The 14,351-nt window shown below is 37.6% G+C and overlaps 1 protein-coding gene across 3 annotated transcripts in view; it reads right to left on the reverse strand.

The window, feature by feature from the left end:
* Tlk1 (tousled like kinase 1) overlaps nt 1-14,351 on the reverse strand; it is a 111,374-nt gene that overhangs the window by 23,721 nt on the left and 73,302 nt on the right. For all 3 annotated transcript variants that reach the window (XM_021154516.1, XM_029473979.1, XM_029473978.1), the window contains exons 8-12: nt 13,919-14,011; nt 10,699-10,809; nt 10,276-10,412; nt 6,451-6,639; nt 2,762-2,828 (exon numbers count right to left, since the gene is read on the reverse strand). In XM_021154516.1, the coding sequence (XP_021010175.1) occupies nt 2,762-2,828; nt 6,451-6,639; nt 10,276-10,412; nt 10,699-10,809; nt 13,919-14,011 (597 nt within the window). The remainder of the gene's footprint in view (nt 1-2,761; nt 2,829-6,450; nt 6,640-10,275; nt 10,413-10,698; nt 10,810-13,918; nt 14,012-14,351) is intronic.

Consider the following 14,351-nt stretch of genomic DNA (forward strand, 5'->3'; position numbering starts at 1 on the left):
AAAAAAAAAAAGAGTTTCTTTTGGGGGAAGAGAGGAAGGAAGAAAAGGGAAGAGGGAGGGAGGAGCAGAGAGTGATCTTTGCTACTCTAACATAACGTGTGCATCTCCAATCTCCACCCTTATCTGACCTGCTACCTCCTTATTAGCAGGTTCCACAAGCATCAAGTACTCACAGGTCAGAACTGACCCAGCCTATGGCAGAAACTATACTCACAGCTAAGGTACGCTCTGCCAGCTACCACACCCTGGAGCTTAGGAACTGATAGACAACATTTTCTCTTCAATCAAGACTGTCCTTTCTATGTTCTCTCTCTCTCTCTTTCCCTCCCTCCCTCTCTCCCTCTCTCAACAAAGAGAATGACCTACTTTCTAGCTGAGCTTTAGGACTTTAGGAACCTATTTTTAATACAAATTAAGTTACCGCTTATTGGTTTCTAATTGAACAACTAAAACATAAAGCCCAGTTGTAAGCAGGCAGCTCCTCTTTAGCTGCTCTCTACGGTGACATTACTTGCTCGGTTTTATTATCTCTATGCACTTCCAGCAACTTCCTTTATAAACACATTCACTCTTCTCACCCCAATCCCTCCCTGAGAAGAGAGCTGTGCGTCTTCAGACTTTAGCAATGTGACTGACACTTCCTCCACACTTTATGGCAGACAACAAAAATAAAAAGGAGAGTTATGCTGGGAATTGGTCGAGTAGACGTTAGAAACCTAAGATTCATAGAAAATGTGATATATAAACTGGGAAAAATGAAGAGAAAATGATTATGGTAGTAATGAGACATGGAGATTTTACTTGAGAAAATAAAGCATTGTTCATAGAAACCAAATATTTTCAAAGTACCAAGAAAACATTAAACTCTACCATCAACTATCAAAGAGCAAACCCTGAATGTTTTCAAAGTGTATTGTTTTTAAAAATTCATAGTAATGTTGACTTTAACCACTATAAAATTTTAGTTTTATCTAACAAAATAAGGGAGATATTAGAATGTCACTGGAGTAATTTAAATGTGCTATCACAATACAAATGGTATCCTCCAGACAAAGCTCTTAGTACACCCTTAGTAGCCAGCAATCAAGAATTCACTTGACAATAGTGTAATTAATACACAGCCTCAATAGTACTATGCCTAAGGATTTCCTTACCCACAGTATAAGCAAGCACACACACAGTATCCTTTCTGTGTTCAAACTAAAGCATTAAAATGCCTGAGGAGCCAGGCAGTGTTGATGCACGACTTTAATCCCAGCACTCGGGAGGCAGAGGCAGGCGGATTTCTGAGTTCGAGGCCAGCCTGATCTACAGAGTGAGTTCCAGGACAGCCAGGGCTACACAGAGAAACCCTGTCTCGAAAACCAAAAACAAACCAACCAACAAACAAAGCCTGAGGAATTTAAAGGAGAAATGCCCAGAACAGTGCAGTTCCTTTTGTCCCTTCCACTGTGCAGACCGCAGTTACCTGCTGAGCGGCTTTACTTTCCCTTAGTGACCATTTCTACAGGGCATCAAACATATCCCCTTTTTGTCAAAACAGTTTAGGTGGGCCACGCAGATACTGTGACTCATCTGTACTAAAAGTCCCCTCTTACCTCACAGTTCATTAATAGCTGTATTATTTCTACAATTCTATCTACAGTTCTATCTGCTATGGAGAATGCACTGCAATTGACTATGTATCTCAAAGAGCCTGGGAAAACTGAACAATCACACCAAATCAGAAGAGGTTGTTGGGAAAACAAAGGAGAGCCAAAATAAATCATTTTGTGATTTATTGTTCAGGCTTTCTGAGCAGTCGTGTGATGGTTTGAGCATGCTTAGCCTAGGGAGTGGCACTACTGGTGTGGCCTTGTTGGAGGATGTGTTCACTGTGTGGGTGGGCAATGAGACCCTCCTCCTAACTATGTGGGAGTGACTCTTCTCTTAGTGGCCTTCAGATGAAGATATAGAAATCTCAGCTCCTCCTGCACCATGCATGCCTGCCTGGAAACTGCCGTGCTCCTTCCTTGATGATAATGGACAGAACTCCTGGACCTTTAAGCCAGCCCCAATTAAATGTTGTCCTTATAAGAGTTGCCTTGGTCATGGTGTTTCTTCACAGCAGTAAAACCCTAATTAAGACAAGTGGCATAGGCAAATGTGGCATGGTGACAGTGACTAGATAGCATTTTCTGCATGCTCTAACCAAGTGGTCTATGGGCAACATCTCAAACAGGGCTTACTATGTAGTTCAGTAGCAACTGCATCTGGCATGGCACTCTTGGTCCCAGCCCACCCTGCTCCTCAGAGCTGCTTCCACAGACACCGTCTTTACTGGTTCAGTTGTATCTATACATCATCCCAGTATCAAATCAAATAACTGATAAGCAGGAAGTAGAATAAAAGGCGGAATAGAAGAAAGTTTTGGTCTGTTCAAAACTTCATTTGAAAGGGGGAAAAAATCTCTACTAGTATTTGGAAATGAGTTGCATCAAAATTAGACCCATAAAAACAAAGGACTGATTTCAGTTGCAAAGTTTATAAACAAGTATAGTGATACAGAAACAAAGACTTAACTAGCAGCAACTATTTTCTTAATTGCATCACTTCCAACTGGACCAACTATCTAGAGCTTATAAAATTTTCCTGGGTATGAATTTTAATAAAAACATTTAAACAATTAGTACTGAATAAATTAAGAATTAAGCCAAAGAAATGAACGCAGTTCTTCCCATTCTTGATAACAAGCTAGAAACCCAGCATGGGCTGCACATACCTTTTTGAGATGTCCTAGTCTAAGTTTAAAAATTTCCTCTTGTTCATGATACTCTGCCAGAGTCAGCCTGTCAAAAGTGAAATTTTAAGTCTACATTGAGATTAATGCTTAGTACTTTTTAAAATTAAAGACTAACAAAACATGATAAAAAAACAAAAACAAAAAAACTCAAACAACTAAATATACAAGTTAAAATACTGGTAACTTGAAGCCTAAAATACAGAGGTCGAAAAGCCCCTTTATGATCCTCTTCAGCACAATTTACCATTTCTGCTTGGAGTAACTAACTACTATGCAATGGGTGCTATGTACCAAGTGATGCTACAGAAGTCAGAAATTAAGACCTTACCTATGGAGAGAAGAACAGTTTCTTAACACTCTATTTTGAAATTACAATCAATAGTAAGGATGCAGAGGTAGAAAAATGAGGGGGAAAACCTTAACCAGCATGTGCTATGAAGGAAAAACCAAAAGGTGGCATGATGATTACTTAATTCACTCTGGTTACTAGCCATGGGGAGAAGAGCGGGGAGGGCATCCTTGACATTGGTTATAGCAAGCGAGAGCCTTAGAACATTGTTGGTATGTGAAAGCAGAAAAAGAAAAAGATCCTGTATTCGATAAAGAAAAAGTGGAACAAGATTTTTATGCTGTGGCTCAACTCTGAAAGGCTAGCATCCATCACACCCAAGTCCTTGTTTGAAGCTATGTATGTGGTTCTGAGAGGACGTGGTAATAAAGCAATGCTTCTATCCCAGTGCCATTCAGTTCCTTCAGCAATACTCAGTATAAAGTCTATTTTCCTTTAAGTTCATTACTTCCAAAACAACAGCAGTCAAAAGAAACAAACCAAGGAATCTAGGTAGTATTCCACTAACATCCTCTTAAGAGCAAAGCAGTAAAACCTTCAGATTGTCTCCCTATTCTCAGAGTAACACAATACAGGGCTATACTGAAAATAGCAACTGTAGCCAGCTACTGAAGCTGGGCACAGTACATGTGGGGTTGATGTTTGTAGTAGGTGTGAGAACACACTCCCTATAACTGCAAAACCTTCACAGTCCCATTTACTCATGAGGGTCTCAGCCACAGCCCAGTGTGGGCTAAAAGCTTAGGACCCTGTCACTACCTGCAGCTCCAGCACCAATATTCTGATGTTTGTCAGTACCTGCATACATGTGACATATATTCACATAAATAAAAATTTATCTTAAAAAGAGAAGGAAATGTATGTATTTAGATCAAGGAGACTGGTTAATCTAAAGAAACAGGATCTCTTCACTCAGAATAACAGAGCTAAGCAATGTTAACAAAACAGCTTTAAGTAGCAGTTGTTTTTATTATGTGCTTTAAGATGATTAAAATATATATCCTCTTAAGCAAATCAATTTGTCATGTTGCTTAAGATAAAAATCTTTCATGCACACAAATATAGGAACGCATAGCTCATTTCTCTCCATATAAATCATAACTGTTATTAAAGTATTAATAACAGATAATAGACAGCTCCTATTACAGACATGTGTTTATCTATTTAGGAGTTTAAATAGGCTCCTAAATACAACTATCAGTAGGTTTATGTAAATTTGAAAGTAAACGATGACAGCCTTCCAAGTGAGAGAGAATCCTTAGTTTGTTTAGCCGGGGTATCACTGTACAGTCCTAATAAGCCAGGATGGTCTAAGAGACCCCTAGCCTCTGCCTCCTAGGTGCTGGGATTAAAAACACTTAATAATAATTGAAGAGTATTAGGATTACAAAGCAGAAACAACAGAAATTAGGTTTTAAGCCAGTTTAAAAGACACCTGACAAGCAAGAAAATACACCTAAAACTTCAAAGTGACAGAGCACAAGTTACAGTATCAGACTGCGGAGGGCTGCAAAGCATAGCTCATTGGATTATTACAGCTCAGGAAACTTCTACTGAATATTTAATCAGAAGCTCCAAACAAGTATTATAAGGAAAACATTTTTAACGTGAAAGAAAAATTCTCCCTATGATCAGGATAGGGCAGGGTGCTGTTTTCACTACTTCTCCTCACAACTACATTGAAAGTAAGAGCAGAAAAACGTATCCTAAGTGTACAGAAAGAATAAAAGTATCTTCACAGATAATACAACTCTACATGTTAAAAAAAATCCTAAAGAAAAGCACAAGGATAAAAATCTGTTAAATAAATTCTGGAATGCTCTAAGGCATGAGACAACATACAGAAATCATTACTTCTACAAGACTACAAACAGCCACAGAGGATTAACAAACAATTCCCATTTCCACAGCATTCAACAGAAGCCAAATGAGAAAAATCAAGGAATAAATTTAAATCAAGAGGTTAAAGACTTTTATGTTATAAAATACTGCTAAAGAATTAAAGGTCCGGGTATCTACAGGGGCAGAGTTAAAAGACTAGGCGTCTATAGAGGCAGAGGTAAATAAAGAACTAGGTTATTTATAGAGTAGAACTAAAGGACCAGGTATCAATAGGGGCGGAGTTAAAGGACCAGGTATCAATAGGGGAGGAGTTAAAGGTCTAGGTGTCTACAGGGGCAGAGTTAAAGGACCAGGTATCAATAGGGGAGGAGTTAAAGGTGTAGGTGTCTACAGGGGCAGAGTTAAAGGACCAGGTATCAATAGGGGCAGAGTTAAAGGACCAGGTATCAATAGGGGCGGGGTTAAAGGACCAGGTGTCTCAAGAGAAGAACTAAAAGACCAGGTGTTAAAGGACTAGTGTCATTAGGTATAGAGTTAAAAGCCCAACACCTTTAAGATAGCCACTGTGTTGCTAAATATAGAACCTTAGTGCTTTTTAAACCAACAGTTTGGTATTCTAATTGGAATTAGAACAAAATTAGAAATGACTTGAAGAAGTGATTTTGAGATAGAATTTGAAGAAGTGGCCATGTTGGTCTGTTCATGTAGTGTCAGATTTTTGGAAGCCTGAGACAGGAGGACTGCTTGAATCCAGAAATTAAAGATCACCCCGGCAAAGGATTTGACAAAAATGGAACCGAGGGGAGACAAAGGAAAAAGGAAGAATAATGAATGAATGCCAGAAACTGGGGTATAATAGTGCAGAAAACACAAGACCTAGGCAGTATGTGTGTAGAGGGACAAATGGAGCTGTGTTTGTAATGTATGAGAGCTCTGCTTCCTGCTCACTGCTTTAAAAGTTCCTGTCGTGGCAGGAATGAGGGTCAAAGAACCTTTTCTCAATAAGGAGACACAAATGTGTCTATATAGAACATCCAAGGGTATCTACATCTTTATTCACATAAATCTTGTACAACTTCCCAAATCTTCTATAAACATGTAACTATTATCTAAGCATCTTTGTTCTTTGAATTACAAAGAGCAATTAACATAGAAAATTTAGAAAACAAAACAGAAAAAAGAAACAACTGTCTGAAACTACCTGTGAACTACATTTACACATTCAGAAAATAAACCACCAACAATATTAATTTGAGCACTGCAGTGGCATAGGCAACTGATCCAGATACAAAAGGGGGTAAATCCCACTCTCCACTTAAAACATGCAGGCTTGGAGATTTATGTCAGAGATAACTTTTCAGTTAACATCTTTCCTGGCTATAACTACTTTTGTTTTTGCTATATTAATTACGAATAACATTATTATTAGCATTCTTGCTCACTGCTAACAATGTAAGTGAAAATTTTAAAAGCTTACAGTTGTGGTAAATTTGGCCTAACAAAGGGATCATTTTCTGCTCCATTGACTGCCTTGTTTTTTCTTTGTTTTGGTTCAGAATTGGTAGCAGGTGCCTGAGAATTATTAGCTGTGGGAGGTTTGCGTTTGGCGAGAAGTTTTCTTTGCCGTTCAATATCTTCCCTTTGTTGATTCACCCATTCTTGTTGCCTGTGTAAAAAGGAACAAATGAAAACACATTAATCTCCTATTATTTTCCACAACTAAAAATATATCAAAAGGATTACATAATGTAAAACTTTATTCTGTTGGCCCCACTCTTTTGAACAATTTTAAACATATACTTAATTGTTTTGTGTATGAAAGTTGTTTGTTCATTTGCTTTTTAGACAGGAGCTCAGTGCGTAGCCTTAACTGGCCTGGAACTCAAAGTGATCTGTCTGCCTCTACTTCTGAATGCTGGGATTAAAGGTGTGCACCAACACAACCAACTGAGTGTGTTGCCTGTATGTACCTATGTATTCATGTGCATCACAAGTGTGTTTGGTGCCTCTAAAGGCCAGATGAGGCTATCAGTTCACCTAGAACTGGAGTCACAGAAAGTTGTGAGCCATCACCTGCATGCTGGGAACCAAACCTTGGGCTTTAGGTCCTTGGGAAGAGCAGCCAAGTGTTCTCAACAGCAGAGTCATCTCTCTAGCCCCATGAGTCCCACTCTGGTGAAACAAAACATCCTACAGGTCTCACTTCATACAGTCTTTAAATGAAGTGTTCCCTAAATCTCCAGATAAGAGGAAGTATGTGGTTACACAGTATTTCATAGTATCTTGTCCTTACTGAAAAATACCTTCCCTATAAAACTTCATCAGAATGAGTTTGGTTAGGCTAATCTTTTCATAAAAATAGACAGTGTACATATTACACACATACACACACACACACACACACACACACACATTCTATTTTATTCTTACTATCTAGCATGGTGATCAAAATATACTAGTATACACACTAAGATTCTTTTAAATAAATGAACTAAAAACAAAACAAAGCAAAACCCAAGCCCCATCTAATCAAAGTTTTAGATATATTTTAAACATATGTTTTATCATCCAACAATATTTTAGATAAGCTTTTAAAAGGCAAGGGAAATTTTAATATGAAGTGATACTTTCTTAAAACAGTTGGTATTTTGAAATAAAATGACGAGTAAAAAAAAAAAACAAAAAAAACAAAAAGAAACTTGAAATTTCTACCTGTTACATTAATAAATACAAATTTAATAGCACTTCTCATTGACATATCTAAAACAATTTTCCAAAGAGTTGAGAGTCTGCAAACTAGTGGATTATTATGTCTATTACAGAATTATAGGCTGGTTGTAGACCTGTAATCTCAGAGTATGTGTGTATGGGGGTAGGGGATTGCAAGTTCAAAAGAAACTTAGGTTACAGAGCAAGCCTAGCATTAAAAGTTGGGGGGCATGTACAAAGTGCATGTGTGGCGGTTGGTCAGAAGACTAGGCCCCAGGGATACAGCTCAGTCTGTCAGGATTGGTGCAAGTGTGTTAACCTGATGAGTAACCTCAACAGCCAAGAAAGGAACTTATGTTCAGCCTTTCTCAGCCTAAAATACACTAAGTTTACTCTGATTGTAATCGTGTCCCTTTTAGGTCCACTATCACGTCAAGAAAGACAATTTTATAGCTCCACGTGGTGATACTATTAAGATTTAAAGCACACAATGTTTATCCCACTCTACTCTTCAACAGGGACCCCAAAACTCTGACTTTGTGGCCGAGTTCTTTTTCTGTGGCCTTGGTGAGGGAGCAAAACTAAGAAAAGAGTGAAAGAAACAAGAACCACGATAGAAAAATCTCAAAAACTGCAAAGTACAAATGGGATGCTAACTCTTTCTGTACGGATGCAGGAGTAGCACAATGTGCTCTTACTTAATGAAAAGCAAACACAGGGCCAGGGGTGTGCAGCACAGGAGTGGAGCACTTGTATAGGACTTGTGAGCCTTTTAGTCAGATTCCCCAGAACCTCACAAAAACAAAACAAAACAAAAATTGTCAATGTATTTAAAGGGGCTAGAGAGATGGTTCAATGACTAATGTTATTCCAGAGGTCCTGAGTTCAATCCCCACCAACCATATGATGGCTTATAACCATCATGAGATCTGATGCCCTCTTCTGGAGTGCAGGTATACATTCGGACAGAGCACATACATACATTCATACATACAATTTTTAAAAATGTATTTTTAAAAAGAAGCCATAAGTACAAATAAACAGTCTAGAGGTAAATAAAAAATTAATGGGACGGAGATAGAACATATATCCTGTTATTCAAGGATCACAATCTGGTTCAGAGATTATTCATTTACATTACTAATTTTTCATTTATTTATTTCTCTTCTCAATTTCTAACCAATCTAGGTTATAACAATGAACATAAACATCATATGACAACACACAGTAAGTCCTCAATTAGTTCTTATCAGTGATAGGATATGAAAGTAATTTTGCTCTTTTAAGAGAAATATAACTACTGACATAGCTAATAATATTTTATTTCTTAAATTATTTTTCCTTTATTTTTATTTTATGTGTTCTGCCTGCAGATGTGTCTGTGTACCAAGTGCATTCCTGATGCCTGATGAGGTAAAAAAGAGAACCCTGGATGCCCTGGGACTGAGATGAAAGATGACTGTGAACTGCCTTGTAAGTGCTAGGAACTGTACCTGGGTCCTCTGGAAGTGTATTCAGTGCTCTTAACCACTGAGCCACCTCTCCAGTCCCTAATACTTTAGACTATGTACATAACTGTAGGACAGTCATGGCTGAGTTTAATAGCAGAGATTTTTGCTCACAAAATATTAAAAACTATGGGTTTTATCTCAAACCTATTTCCTGCTTTCTACTTTAGCATTCAGAATTTTATTCCAAGTATCCATCTTGATAAATGTGTGAGTTATTGTGTATGAGGCAAGGGAAAGATTCTTTTCCTTAGGCACAGAAGTCAGGTTCTGCTGACTTTAACAGATAAGAAATGGGAAAAAAAGACAAAAGTAAAAAGGTACACACAGAGGTGTGCACCTCCAGTCCCAGGAAGCAGGAGGCGGCAGAAATATCAGTTGAGTCCAGGGACCAACTTTAGCAGCACAGCAAGGCTCCATTAAACATAAATTCTAGGAGACAGAGGCACACACTTTCTAGTCAATACATGCACATCACCACCAGGAGTCTGTTTTTTATTCTTCTAGAATATTCTTTCTAAGTCAAGTAGAAAAAAATAAGGGTTGAGCAAGATTACTGAGTGGTGAAGAAACACTTGGCGGGAAACACCGAGTCCCAGTCAGAATCCCTAACTCAAAATACAAGGTGAAGAGCAACTGAGGAAAACATCTGACATTGACCTCTCACCCCCACACACACAATGTTTAAAAAGGTTTTTGTTTTTGTTTTTTTTTAAAAGGAAAGTACATTGTACTCTTTGGATGAATGCTAATTATGTAAGAATTCTGTTAAATATTGTAGCTGTGTTATCCCTTTGCTATTCTTTTCATATGTGCAAGTTTTAGGAATTCAAATAGTAAATAGATATTGAACCTAATTTAAAATTTATAATCCTTTAATGAAAATCCAAACTACTAATTTTAAAAAGTGCAACAGTGAGGCTGGAGAGGTGGCTCAGGGTTTACAGGCACACGTCACTCTTCCAAGGACCAGCACCGCAGCTCAAAGTTGCCTGTTGCTTCAGTCTGATGCCTATGCCTGTGTGTACACACACACACAAACACAATCAAAACAATAACTTTTAAAAATTGTAAACATTACTAACTTCACAAGATTCTGAAATGCAAAACCATCTGTCCACTGTTCTGTAAAAGAAGCGCCGTGTCTAACTGTGGTAAAGTGCCCAAGGCGCAACCGATCTTGCATACTCTTCTCTCTGCTAGACAATTTTTCTTGTGTACTCTGAAAATGAGAAAAAAAATCATTATAGTCATTCAAAATTTTCCATCCATCCATCTATCCACTCATTCATTCATGATACAGGGTTTCTCTGTGTAGCCCTGGCTGGCCTGGAATTTACTCTGTAGACCAGGTTGGCATTGAGCTCAGAGATTCATCTGCCTCTGCCTCCCCAGGGCTGGGATTAAAGACATGAGCCACCACCGCCAGGCTCTTCATTCACATTTTAAAAGCATGAAAGGAAGAACAAACTACTACTAAGGGAAAAGAAAATTTAGTAATAACTCACCTTTTCAATAAGTAGTTTCTTGCTCATAGATATGCACTTATTTAATCTTTCTTTGTATTTTTCAAGTAATTTCTGTTGATCATCTATTTGCCGCCTGAGATCACAGTTGGCCTACAACATGAGTAGAAAATGAAAGGTCTAGAATCAGTGTGTATGAAAATCTTAGTGATTGTTTTGAATAAATTAAATAGATGAGATAAACAACAATGGTCTATTTATTATCAAACATTAACTGCATAGCAGAAAGTACCAAAAATGTACATACGCATTCTGGACATTTATGTGTATATTCTAAGGTATACATTTTTGGCTATATCATCTGAATCTAAGTTTAGTTCCTTATTTGTAAATAAGAAGTATAACCTAGTTTAAATGTGTATCGTAAGTGTAACACATGTAAGAGGAAATGTGAATTTCTTCTTTCACACTACCAGATCCTCGCAAGCACCCTCTGTACTGGGTGTAAGGACGACACTGTCATTTGCTGACCCAATGAACTAATTCACCATCCTTCCTTGAACAGGATGCAGATTCTGTTCACTCTGCAGGTAGCTATTACTCAAAGAGGAGACTTCTCTCTAACTCCAGGGAAGTCTGACTAGCCTATCACTATAGGAAGAGAATCACTTCTGTGGCCTGCTGAGATACCCCACGCCTCAAATATTCTCAATCAGGTCTGAAGGAAAGCCTAGCAACTTCACTTTTTCAATCAATGCCGCTGCTACTACCACTAAGTACTAAGACCCCCAAGTGTCACTGAATCATGCAGAAATCAAAGTGGGTAATACTTTTAAAATGTTGGGAGAAAGTAAATGCCAACCTAAAACTAAAAGCAACAAAAAGAGACTTAGCACAAACAGATCCTCACTTTTTAACACAAACAAAGCCTCAACCTGGTTTGAGAACCAGTATGGATGTTTAACTTGAACAATTGACCTCAAAATTTTATTAAGATTCCAGATAGCCAAAACAAAGAGCACTTGTTCAACTGCACATCAAGGGTGTTCTCATGGTGTCTCCCCCCTACCCGTGTGTGTGAATCCTGCTGTTCTCCTCCTGCCCCCAGTGTACTGGGTTTATGGGCATGTACCATGTATACCGTATGTCAAGATTTAATATAAAGCCATGGTAATTACAATCACTCTAATTTTCTTCTTGCATAATAAAGGAAAAGATGTTTAATTCTAAACTGATATGAACCTAGTCAAAAGACTACAGATCCCAGCTTCTCTTACAAAGAAATTTAAGTAAATTCGGTAGAATATTCAAAAAGGACACATAGAGAATTGTACCTTTTGTGATTCTTTTCCCTGGTATCTGCTTAGAACACAGACACCGTGACTGTGACTATTTTTATTTTGGACCCACAGGTAACCTTCAAGATGGAAGCCATGCACTGAAGACAGGAAGCAAGCTGCAGAAGGAGCCAAGGTCTCATCAAATTGTGGGGCAATTAAATCTAGGTGGCTGCCACTTCTATTCTTTCTTAAAATACACTTCTATCTCATGTGAAGTACTGTTGTTTATACTGTGTTACTAACAAAGACAACTGCAAAATGCTAAAATAGTGTTTCAGGACTGATCCAGTAATACACAAAACAGAACATGGACATAAGAGAGAAGTAGGTATACTGCATATGGAAATAAGATTTAATGGTAGAGCCTTAAGTATAGAAATGAACTTTTTAATTCAACTGGATAATTGGTTATATAGGAAGAAATTAAAATGAGCCTCGTTTTTCAGTAAAGACCTCTTTAGGCTTTTACAATCAGTTCCTTTGGAATCTTTGATAAAGTATACACAAAGTATAAACTATAAACTTATAACATGTAAAAACAATCATCAAAAAGAAAGTATGATGTAATGAAAATACATTCCACAAAGTGGAAGAAGCCAACATTAAATAAAACAAACAAACAAACAAAAAACCCTAAAAACTGAAAGCTAGGGAACATCCAGTCTAATAAAAAGTGAAAAGGTGGCTATGGATACAGTCCAGAGGCGCGGCACTTGCCTAGCATATGGGAGGTCCTGGGTTTGTTTGATCACCAGCACCAACACCAACATACACACATGCATGCACATACACAACTATAAGGAAACAAAAGTAATGATGAAGACATATATCATTGATGCCAGAAGAGTGGGTTAGCAGTAAGTGCTGTGACAGAGCAGTGTTCCAAGGTTACAATGGAGTCACAGATGTTGGTGCTATTAAGCTATGGCACTACTGGTTCACAGTGTTGGCTTGAATTACAATAGTTGGTAGAAGCTCTTAAATTTATCAACATCCAAGCTACATCAATTTAATCAGAACTCCACGGGAGAGAATTCAAAATTAGTACTTCCATCAGGTAGGTGATCCTAAGGTATTGCAAGGGAAAAGAAATCCTGCTTTATGCCTCACTCACATTCTAAGTATACTTTTAGAAATGTTTTTAAATGTTTTGTGTATGTGCATGATGTATGGATGCACAGCCATGGCACGTGTGTGTAAGCTGCATCTTTGTGGTCAGTTCTCTCCTACGTTTATGTAGGTTCTGGAGATCAAATTTAGATCTCCAGCCTTGCATAGCAAACACTTTTATCTGCAAAGCCTCTTGCCAAATACCTTAGATTTATTTATTTACATACTTTCAGATTTACTTTATGTGTATATGAGTGGTTTTGCTGGCATATATATCTGTGAAGCACATATATGGAGTGCCCAAATGGGCCAGAAGAGCACTTCAAATTCCCTTGCCAATCCTGAATTTATTTTTAAAAATAAAGCTTCCATTAAAAATCTCACAGGATTATGGCAGTAATTACATCCTTAATGGTATCTGATGTCAGGCAGAGAGCAATAAACTATTTAACAGAAATGGGTTATCTGACTAGAGGTAGACGACCAAATAAAAAATTATAAACCTACCTCTACTTCTTCAACAATTTCTCAATTTCACACTCACAGAGCTAATCACCTATTCTGACTTTAAAGTGGGTATTTTCAACATTTGTCTTTTATTTGAACTAGGAGTGTGTATATCTGTATATAGATGTGTAAGTGCTTGCAGAGGCTAACCACTGAGCCATCTCGAGCCCCTAAAGTGGATTATCACATACACGAAAAAGTTTATTGTTTTTAAATACAGAACACTGTCATATTTAGTATTTTCTCAATAGTTTAACTGCTGCCAAATTAAATCACATGATTTCTTCCCATGACATATTACTCACCCTGAGCAAATCATCAATCCGGCCTTCCTTCTTCTCCAGGTCTTGATTTTTAGTACTTTCTAATGCTGCCAATTTCAGCATTGTAAGATCAGTCTAAGTGAAATAAAGATATTTTTTTATTATCTCTACTATATACATTATATATAAATGTCAGGGTAGATTTTACCAACTTCAAACAGTCAAGAAAAATAGTTTGTGTAAAAAGACATCCCCAGACACCTTAGTGTAGTTTTAAGTGTAAATGCTGAAAACCTTGTATACAATTTATTAAAGCTCATACACAAATGTTCACACTATATATATATTGAAGAGTGTTAACCTTAGCTTTGTAAAACCAGCTTTTAAGCTGTTTATAACTGACAGGTAAAGACTGCTTCTATTTATCTGATGGGTATGTTTTGATCATGCTGACCTTGAACTCTTAGAGACCCGC

Source organism: Mus caroli, chromosome 2 (genome assembly GCF_900094665.2).
Source record: "Mus caroli chromosome 2, CAROLI_EIJ_v1.1, whole genome shotgun sequence".
Lineage (NCBI taxonomy): Eukaryota > Metazoa > Chordata > Mammalia > Rodentia > Muridae > Mus > Mus caroli.